Source organism: Pezoporus flaviventris, unplaced genomic scaffold (genome assembly GCF_033815535.1).
Source record: "Pezoporus flaviventris isolate CSIRO_AGI_PZ_B2104156 unplaced genomic scaffold, CSIRO_AGI_Pfla_v1 ptg000026l, whole genome shotgun sequence".
In the NCBI taxonomy this organism is placed as follows: Eukaryota; Metazoa; Chordata; class Aves; order Psittaciformes; family Psittacidae; genus Pezoporus; species Pezoporus flaviventris.
In genome coordinates, this window is record NW_026892574.1 from 2,944,366 (window position 1) to 2,956,115 (window position 11,750).

At 62.3% G+C, this 11,750-nt stretch overlaps 1 protein-coding gene across 1 annotated transcript; it reads right to left on the bottom strand.

Annotated features, from left to right (window-relative positions):
- Positions 1-55: 55 nt before the first annotated feature.
- Positions 56-11,014, bottom strand: SEMA3G (semaphorin 3G). Its single transcript, XM_061458406.1, has 16 exons — positions 10,852-11,014; positions 7,365-7,525; positions 6,423-6,485; positions 4,872-4,991; positions 4,125-4,215; positions 3,902-4,018; positions 3,532-3,674; positions 3,338-3,452; positions 3,163-3,232; positions 2,815-2,959; positions 2,323-2,554; positions 2,121-2,212; positions 1,845-1,886; positions 1,447-1,672; positions 1,038-1,177; positions 56-934 (listed from the first exon to the last, which is right to left on the bottom strand). Exons 1-16 carry the CDS (start codon positions 10,988-10,990, stop codon positions 470-472), a joined length of 2,361 nt encoding a protein of 786 aa, XP_061314390.1. The 5' UTR covers positions 10,991-11,014; the 3' UTR covers positions 56-469.
- Positions 11,015-11,750: the final 736 nt, after the last annotated feature.

An 11,750-nucleotide genomic window follows, 5' to 3' on the forward strand; every position in this document is an offset into this window, starting at 1 on the left:
CGAAGGCTCTCTGGGGTGATGCTCAGTTTTCCTGCCACTGCAGGAGCAGGCATCATCTGTCCCAGGCCCAGAGCTGGCATGGAAAGAGCCTGGAGCCGACAGCTGCTCCCTGCAGTGCCACACTTGGGCCCTTTATTTGCAGAGAAAGCCAACCAGCAAGCTCCCTGGGTGACACAGGGACTGTGGTGGCACCGCATGCCCTGAGCCCCAACCCGCCCTGGTGTCCACAGCCCCACATCAGCCACAGCACCCAGCAAGAGCAGGGGATTGGCTAATACATCCCATCATGCCACCCATTTCGGGTGGCTCTGCAGCCACTGAGGGGACAGGGACCTGCCCAGGAGCTGGCCCCGCCACCCCATCCACTGTGGCCAGGAATACCGCCAGGGCAGGAGGACCCCGGGGCCGCCAGCAGCACGGGGAGCTGGTCCTCACCCGCAGCCACCCCACGTCCGTTACCCTGCCTTCTCTAAGCGGCCACTGCTTGTCGGGGCACGCGGCTCCTCTCGCCATGGGGTTTGGCCATCAGTCCCTTCTTGCCTGTGTCCACACCAGCCAGGGCGTGCTTGTCCTGGCCCACCTTGCCCTTGCGGTGGTAGGGGCGGCTGCCGCACCAGAAGCGGGTGCAGTACTCCTGCACCCGCCGCAGACTGTGGGAGCTGATGAGGTGCATGATGTCCTTGAACCAGGCTTTGGGAGCCTGTGGCGCCAGGCGGGGCTCGGGACAAGGCAGGTGTGGGGGCTCATCCCAGCGCTCCCGGGGGAAGGTGTGTGCCAGCTGCTCACTCGCAATCACCTCCAGAGCCATCTTGGCCACAGTCTGGGTGAAGCCGTGCTCCAGTGTCTTGCAGTAGTAGATGCCAGCGTCGTGCCGGTGCAGCTTGCGGAAGAGCAGCCCTTGCTCGGTCTGCAGGACCCGATCGTCCGTCTTCACCTGTTGGTGTTGGCCGGAGTGAGGTTGGGCAGTCCAGGTCCAGCCCTGTGTCCCCCCCCGTGTCCTCGTACAGGGAGCAAGGGAGGTGCGGGGGGAGCCTCACCTCATCCCGCTGCTCATCAGGGGGCCTCTGGACGAACCACTGGATGCTGGCCTGCGGGGACCGGGGCACACACTCCAGGAAGGTGCTGTTGTTCTCCGCCCCATAAAGCACCTTCTCCTCAACGCTCTCAAAATCATCCACTGGGGCAAAGAGAGACACGGGCTCACAGGGAGGGCAGTGCCAGGCTCCCACATCTGGATGTCAGCCACCCTGGACCCATGTGGCTCCAGTCCCCTTTTCCCCCTCTCCCTGGGCACAAAGCCCGGCAGCACCCACCCTTTCTTGGGGCACCCCTTGGTCTATGGGATGGGGAGATGAGGGTGCCCCAGCCCATGCCAAGGGCGGTGGGTTCTGGGACATCTCAGGGCACCTGGACAACCCCTGAGCCTGTGGGCCCCCGGTCTCTCACCGGTCAGGTTCTGGTCCAGACACCGGTGCACAGGGTTACTGTGGCGAGTACCCTGGCGGCGATAGCGGCGCTTGCCGGAGGGCTGGTACCGGGTGCAGGCGCTGCCGTCCCAGGTGCAGTAGGGATCCCTGGCCAGGCAGCACTCGGCACAGGCCGTGCCGTAGGTCTCGCACTGGTGCAGCTGTACCTGGGCCACCCCCAGGCTGGACCCCATGTAGAGCATTTGCTGGAAGAACAGCACCGAGATGGTGATGCTGACAGCCCCCACGGGCACAGCACCCAGGGTTCCCCACCAGGGCAAGCAACATGTGGGCTTTGAGGGGCTGGTGACAACAGCTCAGTCCCTCAGGTCACCTGCTCTGTCCCCAGCCCCGTGGCTGAGCTGTGTCTGTACTCACGCGCTTGACAGAGATCTCCATCTGGGTGATAGGCACGGGTGCCTGCAGGGGAGGAGAGCAGACGTCAGGCTGGCATAAACCTCACCAGGAAATGCCCGGCTCATGCAGCTTCTCCAGGTCTGTCACAGGGCACAGGAATGTGCCAGCCACGCTTTGCCCTTGCCCTGAGACCTCCCAGTGCCCAACAGTGTGGTGAGAGCCCTGAGCCCACGTGTGTCCCCAACCCAAGCAAGCTCCGCTGCCTCCCTCCCTTTCAAGTGGGGCAGCAAATGGCACCTTAAAAACCTGCAGCTCCTCGAGGACGATTTCCTCAGTCGTGGATGAGCTTGTCTTTTGCAGGACCACCACCTTCAGCACAGAGCCAGCATCTGTGGGGAGGACAGAGGTGTGAGCGCTCTGCCATCCCGCACCCCAGCAGCTTGCCCACCAGTAGCCCCAGCACCAAGGCTCCTTCCTGTGCGCTGCTCCTGCCCCTCACCTGTCCCAAGGAAGAGGACGTCGTGCTGCCCATCCTCAGCCTCCACCCGGTCCACCACAAGCTGGCGCAGGCGAAGGGGCAGGTCGGTCTTCACCAGGAGAGGTCGGCGGTGCCGGGGGTACACGGGCTTGTACATGAGAGGGTGAGCGCGGGCGAAGTGGAGCACCTCATCGGGGAAGTCCTTGGTGGTGCTGTACTGCCGCCGGGGCTGGTTGGTCGTCTTACTGGGACACTGTGAGACGAGAGGGGACCAGCTGAGCCACCCCAGCACCCATCCCTCTTTCCCCCTCCATCACCCTGCAGAGCGGGCTTGGGTCCCTCCCTGCCTTCTAACTTGGGACCCATGTTCTCCACCCCTTTGCCAGCTGTCCTGGGGTGAATCCCATATGGAGCCCATCCCAGCAGATGAGAAGGTGGGAGACCAGCTCCACACCACCCCCAAAGAGCAGTCAGAGGAGCAGAAGGGACCCAGAGCTCCAGGGAGCCGCTCACCACTCCTGGCCGTGGGTAGGGCACCCTGCCCTCGTAGGCACCCCAGTGGTGGTGGGGGCTCTCTCGGTGGGCGAAGGGCCCGTTGAAGACCTCCCGGATGTCGGCCATGCGGTACACACAGACAGCAGAGCCCTGGAAGACGTGACTGAAAGGGGACAGTGAACGAGGTGAGCAGAGCCCTGCTTGGCACCAACAGCATCAGTTGGAGCACGGGAACACTGACATCACTGTATGGACCAGAGCTGGTGGAGGCTGGGGGACAGCCAGCAGCCACATGGTGATAGTGACAGGGCAGGTCGCGGGTGGCTGCGGCTGGATGTCTGCAGAGGCTGGAGCTGGAACACCCACCTGGTGGTGCTGAAGAGGGCGTAGATCTCCGGGCTCTTCCCATCCTTCGTCCTCAGCAAGAAGACATCCTCTGGGGATGAAACCATAGAGTTTCTCCTGGAAGCCCAGGGACTTCCTGAAGCCACCAACTGTGGGACCAGCCCTGCTGAGGTCTCCAGCTCCATGCACGCCTTACCCAGCTCATCGAAGTAGGTGTCTATGCCACCAGGACCAGGGACAGAGCACACCAAACGGGCTTTGTTGAAGGTGCTCCACTTGTTGACCAGCACCCTCTGGCCACCGGCATCGTTCTGCAGGGACAGGGAGCATCAGAGTCACTGCTGTGACTTGGCACATCCCTATGCCCTGCAGTCTCCACCAGGATCTTACCACGCAGACCCGCGCTACCCGGCTGACAATGGTGTGCTCCTTGCTGTCTGCCTCCACCACCTTCTCCGTGAAGAAGAAATAGGCTTTGTCGTTGTCCCGGTCATCGTTGTCTGGGATCATGTGGGCTGCCACAAATTTGGGGTCTACGAGCAAGTGCCGGCTGTATCAGGTGCGAGAGGGCACAGCCACCATCTCTGGACCCCTCACACCATGCTGCGGCTGGATGCCAGTCAGGGGGACCCCCAGACCCTGCTGCCCCGGTGCCTTCCCTTGCTCATACATGGCATGGGGGATGCCCGCCACTGCAAGGCTCATGATCCCCAGAATTAGGCCAGCCAAGGGGGATGAAGGGGTAGAGGGGTGCTGTTACCATTGAGTAAGCGCTGGTCCACCTCGGTGCGCAAGGCAGAGCGGGTGCCCATGCTGCGGAAGATGCCGGGATCATGGCCCAGGAAGTCTGCGGTGAGGCCGGTGTACAGCTCCCCACCTGCGTAAGCATCCCCTGTGGTGCTGAGCACCAGCCCTGGCTGCACAGGGACCGTCCCTGGTCCCAGCACCCCAAAGGCTCTCAGCACCTGAGGAAGACAACCCACCAATGAGGGTGCTGGCGAAAGCACCGCTGGGCTCGTGCGGGCACCTGCCCCGGCCGGGGTCCACGCTGGTGGGGTCCATGCTGAAGGTGTGCTGGAGAGGGGAGCAGGCAGATGAGCCCCGAGGCATGTCCCAGCAGTGGGGACAACGCAGGGGCTGGTGCTGGTCCCTGCCCAGCTCAAAGGCACCCTGCTGCAAGTAGCTGCAGCCTCAAAGGGACTGTCTGGAAGCAGGATCTGTGCTTTCTGAGGCAAGTCTGATCCCAACAGGATGTGCACGATCTGGAGGGCCCTGCCAGCCCACCGTCTGCCCACCAGCCTGGCTGGAGGCATCATGGTACAGGGCAGGGTTCCCACTGCCTGCACAGCACCAAGCTGCAAGGTGGGAACAGGGGGCCCTGTGCTTCCACCCCGGCCAACCTGATTTATGAGCAGGGAGCTGGGAGAGGAGGAAACGCCATCCACACCACTATACTGGCAAGACACCAGCCCCAGGGACGTGTCTGGAAAGGCCAGGCCGAGCCAAAAAGGTGGAGAAGCTGGGGAGGGAGCAGCACAAGGGCAAAGGGGCAACAGGGAGCTGGTTCCTCACACGCACCCCCAGTATTCAGCATGGGACAAACACCAGATCCAGCATCCCCATACAGTCCTGAAGCCTCCCAGGAGGGAGGCAGATTATAGGGGTCTCCCTCCCAGGGATGTCCTGTCAGGGATGCTCAGGATGGGCACCCCACCATAGTGCTTCCCTACCTCGCCACGGTGCCCCACATAGACGAAGGCGCAGACGGGGTGGAAGGCACCTGTGCCACAGGCCAGCAAGTGCGTCCGGTTGTAGGGGTGCAGCACACGGATGTAGTTGGCACAGTCGGTCTGGGGGGACAGCAGGGGAGGAGAAGGGTTGGGAGGGGGCTTGGTGCTTCACCAATACCCTGACTGGGGCACTGACAATGGGCGAGTCCCAGCCCTGGCTCACTTGGCTACACCCACCTCTGCCTTCACCCCAGCGCTGGGGATGCCAGATGGCAGCTGGCACCCACTGGCAGGGCTGGCATGGACTTCACCTGGGTGGGCCCCAGCCATTGCAAAAGGCCAGGGCTTTGCACTGATCCTGCCACCAGGAGCATCCCAGCAGAACCAGACATGATCCAGCCGGCACGCGGGCACCACCTGCCCACAGGCACCCGAGTGCTCGCACCGTCACACAGCCCCTGCCAGCCATGGGAACAAATGCCACCTGCCCAGCAGATCCCAGTGGCAGCAGCTCCTACACCCAGCCCCAGACCCCTAGGAAGGCTCCTCTTCCCAGCGCCCAGGACGTGACCAGATGCAGGGATGTCCTTTCATGTCCCATTCCTGCTTACGCAGGGATGAAACAAAAGGAGGAAACACGGCAGACGCAGACGGATACCTACAGGCATCCTTGTCTGCCTCCAGGACAGGCCTGATCTGGGATTGTCCCCTGCTACCAGGGACTGGTAGCAATGACATCCCTGGGGATGCAGACGTGCACCTCTGACCTTGCGCAGTCCCTCCTGGCAGTTCCCACTGGAAAAGGGCTCCCTTCCTTCTCTCACTGAGCACCACCAGCTGCCCCCAGCCACCGCCTGCCCCCCATTATCCCCGCCCGGTGGGATGTGAGGCCCCTTGTCTGCTGGGAACACAGCCACCGAGCCGCCCCGGGGGTTCCCAGCCTTCCCACTGTTTATTTTCCCTTAGAAAAGAGCCTCTAAAATAGCAAGTTAAAAAAAAATGTATGTTCAAGAAAAATAAAGGCTCGAGCCTGTCCTGGCTCGGATCTGTCGGTGAGAGCTTGGAAAACAAACGCACAGAGCGGCACGGGGACCCCCGGGAGCAACGCGCCTGGGCAGGGGGAGCCGGGGGATTTGTCCCCACCATCGTCCTGCCTCATATCGGGGCAGGGGGGATGCAGAGAGGGGTGAGGTTTGGGGAGCGAGGTCACTGAACCTGAGTTACAGATTTCCCACTGCTGGAGACCACGTCACTGGGGCCTGGAGCACAGCTCGGGGCTTCTGGTCCCTCTGCGCTCCGGTCTAGGATCCCGGCTGTCCCTGCCTGCTCAGCGCAGCCACGTCTGGGGCACGCTGGCCGCCACTCTGCAGCCACGAGGCTGAGCAGAGCCCTGGAGGTGGGATTTACTGGCTCCAGAGCAAGTGTTTCACATGGCCAGGCTTGGTTGCTGACTCCTTGCCTCAGTTTCCCTCATCCCAGGGATGGCCCCTTGCTCAGCCACATAAGGGGACCCCCCCGCTCAGGGCAGAGCACGCATGGGGCAAGACTCACCCCTGGGTCCTTCCCCTTCCGAAAGCACTCCTCTGTCTGCCCAGGGAGCGGTGACCAGTAGATCTGGAACACAAAGTGGATGTTGGAGCAAGGAGAGGGGGCAGCAGGGACCCAGCTGTGCAAGAGGGACAGTGAGAGGGACCAACAGCTCCCCGGAGCCCACCCTGCAGCCCAGGGCAGGACCCTTCCTGCCGGGGAGATGCCCCCCCACGGTCACATCCACAGCTGGATTCGGGTGGTCATGCAGGGGATGGCTGGAGGTGGCCTGGAAGAGGGTCGACTTGCGGGTGGCCTGGGAAGGGGTGTTGTGTGACAGCAAGGAGTGATGGACCCCAAATCCCCCTCAGCTTTGGGCTGCTCTCAGACCAAGGGCAGCTTGGGTACACAAGCCCTTGACCCCATTGCAGTGACCCAGCACACCAAGGAGCACTTCATTTCCTTCTCCACTTTCTTTGGCTAGAAACAGCCCAGATCCATGTTTAAAAAACAAAGTCAAAGTGGACAGTGTGAAGGAGGAGGGGAGCCACCACCAGCATCGTCCACTCTGGTCCATCACCTCTCCCAGCCAGGAGCTCTGCTGGCTGAGCCCTGGCACTGTTTGTTGCAATGAGGGATGCTGTTAGCAAATTGTCTCTGCAGGCTTTTAGCTGTACATTTGGCCTGTGAAGGGGATGCCCAGATGGGGGATGGGCAGCACTTGCTCTCCCAATGGTCGCTTTTTAGGAGAGTGGGGTCCAAGACCCAGCTCAGCACCCAGGAACCACGAGTGGGGCTGCACCACCAGCGTGCAAATGTTCTGATGTATTTCAGCGTGTCTGAGATGCAGACATCCCCAGGGCTTCAACTGGCTTGGTTGGGCACTATTCACTCAGAGGGGTGAGGGCTGCACAGGGGCCAGGGCAGGGATGGAGCCCCCGGGGTGCTCAGCAGGACCTAGCTCACCTCCTTAGCATCTGCATTGGCCCTGTCCAGGAGCAGGGAGTACAGCACATCCTTCCCCCCAATGAAGAGCCGGTCATGGTACTCATCCAGGTAGAGGGAGCGGAAGCCCAGGAAGCCACGGTGGCCGAAGAAGAGGACGGAGCGGTTGGTGCCCAAAAGGTCTGCCAGAGAGGGAGGGAAGTGTCAGCCCACTAACACCCTTCAAACCCTCTTGGGAAACACAAGAGGACACCTAGACCCGCACCCCGGTGGCCACACCAAGGGCTCCTGGCTTTTTGAAGGGGTAACTGCAGGGCCGTGATGGGCACAGACAGGAGGGTCCCTTTGAGCTGCTAGTCCTGACTAAGAGCAGAAGAGCTGCTCCCAGCTGCTGCGGAGAGCAGCATTTACCTCCACCCCCCCTCACCTTGCCCAGCAAGGTTTGGCTGGGCCACCCCAGGCTTCTACCGCGTCCGTGCCACAGCGAGTCAGGTGTGTGAGAGCCTGGCAAAGGCTGTGCCGTGCTGTTGGCTCCGGGCTGGGCTCACACGGAGCCCGGGAGGGTGGCAAGAGCAGGCACAGGGTGGGCAGAAAGCAGGTACTGCCCCTACCAGGTGCCAGGCAGGGACACAGTAGCAGGCACCCAGCCAGTGCCATGGGGAAACCGGCACACAAAGCCCACCACCGTCACCACCAGACCTCGATGGCACCACCAGACCTCACTGTTTTTTTCCCTGCCATGGCACGGGGCAGCACTCTAGGAGAAGCTGGACCGGCATGGGGACACTGTGTCCCTGGGGTGGACAACACATTCCAGAGCAACGAGGCCTGACAGTCAAGGCTTCCAAGGCAGGTCCAATCCTGAATCCTGTCAGATGCCAAGAGGACCCTCGCAGTGATGCCGCCGCGGGGGCAGTGGCGAGACTGGGTCCTGGTGGGAAATGACTTTCAGGGTCAGCAAGCTGAAAACCCCGTCACGGTGGCGCCCACTCAGCTGCTGCCGAGAGAGAGGGCAAGAGGGAGCAGCTCAGCTTCACCCGGCTCTGAAACCCAGGCCAGTGGCTGGGGAGGAGGAAGAGGACAAAGCGCCATTGATGAGTGCAGCCGTGTCCCCAAACACCCTCTCTGAGGAATGCTGACCCTGACCCCAGGGAAGCCCCCAGCCTGCGCAAGCCCCACACACGTCCCCATGAGAGGGGGGTACCAAGCCCTGCTCTTGCTGGAGGGACGTTTATCACTTCCAGGGAGGAGGTGGCCAGCTGCGCAATGCCCCATCTGGCGGGACCTGTAAGAGAAACAGTCCCGGCGGGACAACAGCCCCTTCCACCCCATCACACACAGCTCCCATCGCACCAGGTCACTCAAGGGCAGTCCCAGTGCCCTAACTGGTGGTGCTGGTGGCATCACAGCCACAGCAACTCACTGGGCAGATCCCTGTGCCTGCAAGCAGAGCTGGCACCAGGGGCCCCTCCACCCCGTCTCCCCGGGGGAGGGCACCCTCTTCCCTGTGCCCTCCCAGTGTCTCCGGTCCTCCCATATCGCCGGGCCCAGCCCGGGAAAACTCTTGTCTCCTTCTGTTCTTGCCCAGCAATAATATTTTCCCAGCTCAGAATAACATTGGCAAAGTCAGCAGGCTCCTCGTATTGTTTCAGGCAAGGCTTCCCCTTCTCCCCCAGCCCCGGCAAATTCCTCCTGGTGCCTCAGGTTACACCGGCTCCAGGCCCTTCCTCTTCCCTGGCTTCACCTCCCCAGGGAGCAGCACCCTTCCATGCCCCATCCATCACCAGGACCCCTTTTACCCTAGGGTGGGGGTCCTATAGGAGTCATCCCTCAATTGCGGGGTGTCCCTTGGGAGGGACAGCGGGTAGCTAGAAGGGCACCAGGCTGTGCTGCAGTGCTCCCAGTCCACACAACAGCAAAATGCTCCTTCCCCTCTTACACAAGCAACTGCTGAAGGTCAGAGCAAAAGGAAAAGAGTTTAAGTGAGAGGGAGAGCTGGGGATGCGCTGCACCCACAGCACAATACCTTCCCCTATTGCCCCCCCCCCCAGTCAACACCCAGCAGTCAGAGCCACAGCCAGGCACAGCCCAGCTAAGCACAGGCAGCTTCGCTTCACCCTGGTTTTCATTTCAGAGGCTTCCAATGGCTTTAATTGAAATTTTCTTTTTCTGCCCCCCAGGGAGAAGGCGGTGGCAGAATTTGTTTCATGGGAAATCTCAGTTTCTGTTTCCAATTTGGAAGAGGAACAGAATAATCAGCTTAAGAAGGAAATAAAAACAGCTTCAAAAGGTTATTTGCTCCCCGCGGGAGGCTGCGGAGCCCTAGGAGCCCCTTGCACCTGAGGAATGGCACGGATGGACTTTGTGCTGACCAGATACCCAGACAGACCCTGAGCCCTGCATCAAGCTCTGCTGGGACCCCTGACCTCCCACCCTGCCATTCCCACCACGGGGCAGAGCCATGAGCCACACTGGGCGCCTGCTGCCTCCCAGGGTAAGCTGGGCCACTGCGTGCCTCAGCTTCCCCCTTTCAGCAGGGAGGGAGCTCCTGGGGTTTTCCTGCTCTGCCCCAGGAGAGAGGCGGGGATGCAGCCAGCCCGTGCCACAGGGCAGGAGACCCCCAGCCCGGGCAGTACAAGGACGCAGAACAGCTTTTCCCCAGCACAGGCACATGCTCTGCAGCTCCCAGGGCTCTCCAAGAGCTGGGCTACCCCAGGCTTTTCCCCTCCTTGGGAAAATATGCATTATGCGATTTATTCTATTTATTTTTTTTTTTTTTAGAGCAGGTTCATTGCTTTTAGGCAGGAAGGAGATTGGAGCGCTCCAGACTCCTCTGTCAAGTTTGGCTGGAAGCAGCCTGTGGATTAAGCTGGCAGAGTTGGGGATGCAGCAAGCCAGAGCAGGATCACAGGGAGAGCTGTAATTAAAACCAAGCATTCCCGTGCTGTGCCCCACCACCCCGGCACCCCAGCACCCGCGGCCCCGCAAGGAAGGGGGGGGTCCCAGGAGGCCCGGGCCAACAGCACCAAGGGGACCTGCCGGGCAGCACCCGGCTTCCACCCAGCCGCGGGCAGGACGTGGAGCCCGCACGGGGATGCCCACGCCGGGGAACACCCACCCGACCCTCATGGCAGACCCTGCCGGTGCCGGGGCAGCGCCGTGCCTCAGTTTCCCCCCCCTCCACGAGGGACACGGTCCCTCATGGGAAGCGGCAGGGCTGGCGAGGAGCCCCGCGGCGCATCCCCTCCTCCCATCACCGGCTCCCTCCTTCCTCCTCCTCCTCCTCCTCCTCGGGACTCCCCACACACATCCCGCGTGGGGAACGGCAGAGCAGCCACGCACCGAACCCCCAGCCCAAACCGAGCCCCCAGCTCAAGGTGCTCCCCAACCACCCCCCGAGCCCGCGCTTCGGGCGCTTCTGAGGCTCCTCAGGGCCCCTCCCGGTCCCCGTGGAGGGGGTTTTGAGGACCCCCCTTTGCCCGCTGCAGGTGGCCCCGGCCCGACTCACCGCGGTAGGGCAGGCGGAGCCGGGGGGGGCTGCGCTCCGCCGCCAGCAGCACAGCCCCCAGCCAGCATACGCACACCGATACCGGCACCGCCGCCCGCATCCCGCCGGAGCTCCCGTGGCTGATGGTGGCACCGAGCATTTATGGGGCCGACATCCGACCGCCCATGGCCCGCCCCGCCCCGGCCCGGCCCGGCCCCGGCCCCCGGCGATGCGCGGGGGGTGCCGTGCAGGACGCGACGGCCACAACGCCCCGAACCTCACCTCTCACTCCCGGGACTGTGAGAGCTCTGCGCATCCACAGATCATCACCCTCCACCAGCAGTTTAAGCTTTGCTGCGCAACCCCCTTCCAAAAGTAACCCCACAGACGCCTCTGGCTCATCCCTGAGGATTAGGAGCAAGGCGGGCGGGGGGAGCTAGGGTCCCCAGCCTTGCCCCCTGAAGCAGCAGGAGAGGGTACACAGGCGGGTCCCCCTAGAAGGACGCTCAGCTTGGGGTGACCTCCAAACATTAGCAAGTGCAGGGCTCTCGGATCCCACTTCAGAGGCCAGGCAAGCTGGGGACACCAGGCTGGTTGGGAAGGGGGCTGCACAGGATTGTGGAGGGCACGGGGTACCACATGCAGTTTTGGTGCGCTCACAGAGCAAGGGACAGGGCAGCAAGGATGCACTGCTGTCTGCCTGCAAGGGTGCTCATCTGCACCCTGAGTGGGGATCCAGCCAGCAAGCAGGACCCCACAGCACCCCATGGCACACACAACACTCCCACTTTTGTAATGGAGTAACTCTGCAACCCAGGGTAAAACCACCTCAAATCAGCTCAGCAAGCTCTGGGCTGGCCATCGCCCTAGTTTCCCTGGGGAGCAGCGTGGCTCCAGGACAGATCCAGCACCTCTGGGTG

Excerpts from the sequence above, each read along its gene's own strand:
- SEMA3G (XM_061458406.1), bottom strand. The coding sequence starts at position 10,990 with ATGCTCGGTGCCACCATCAGCCACGGGAGCTCCGGCGGGATGCGGGCG. Across the intron at positions 6,486-7,364 it reads CCAATGCAGATGCTAAGGAG|ATCTACTGGTCACCGCTCCC; the intron begins GTGAGCTAGGTC and ends TTTGTGTTCCAG. Across the intron at positions 1,178-1,446 it reads TCTGGACCAGAACCTGACCG|TGGATGATTTTGAGAGCGTT; the intron begins GTGAGAGACCGG and ends TCTTTGCCCCAG.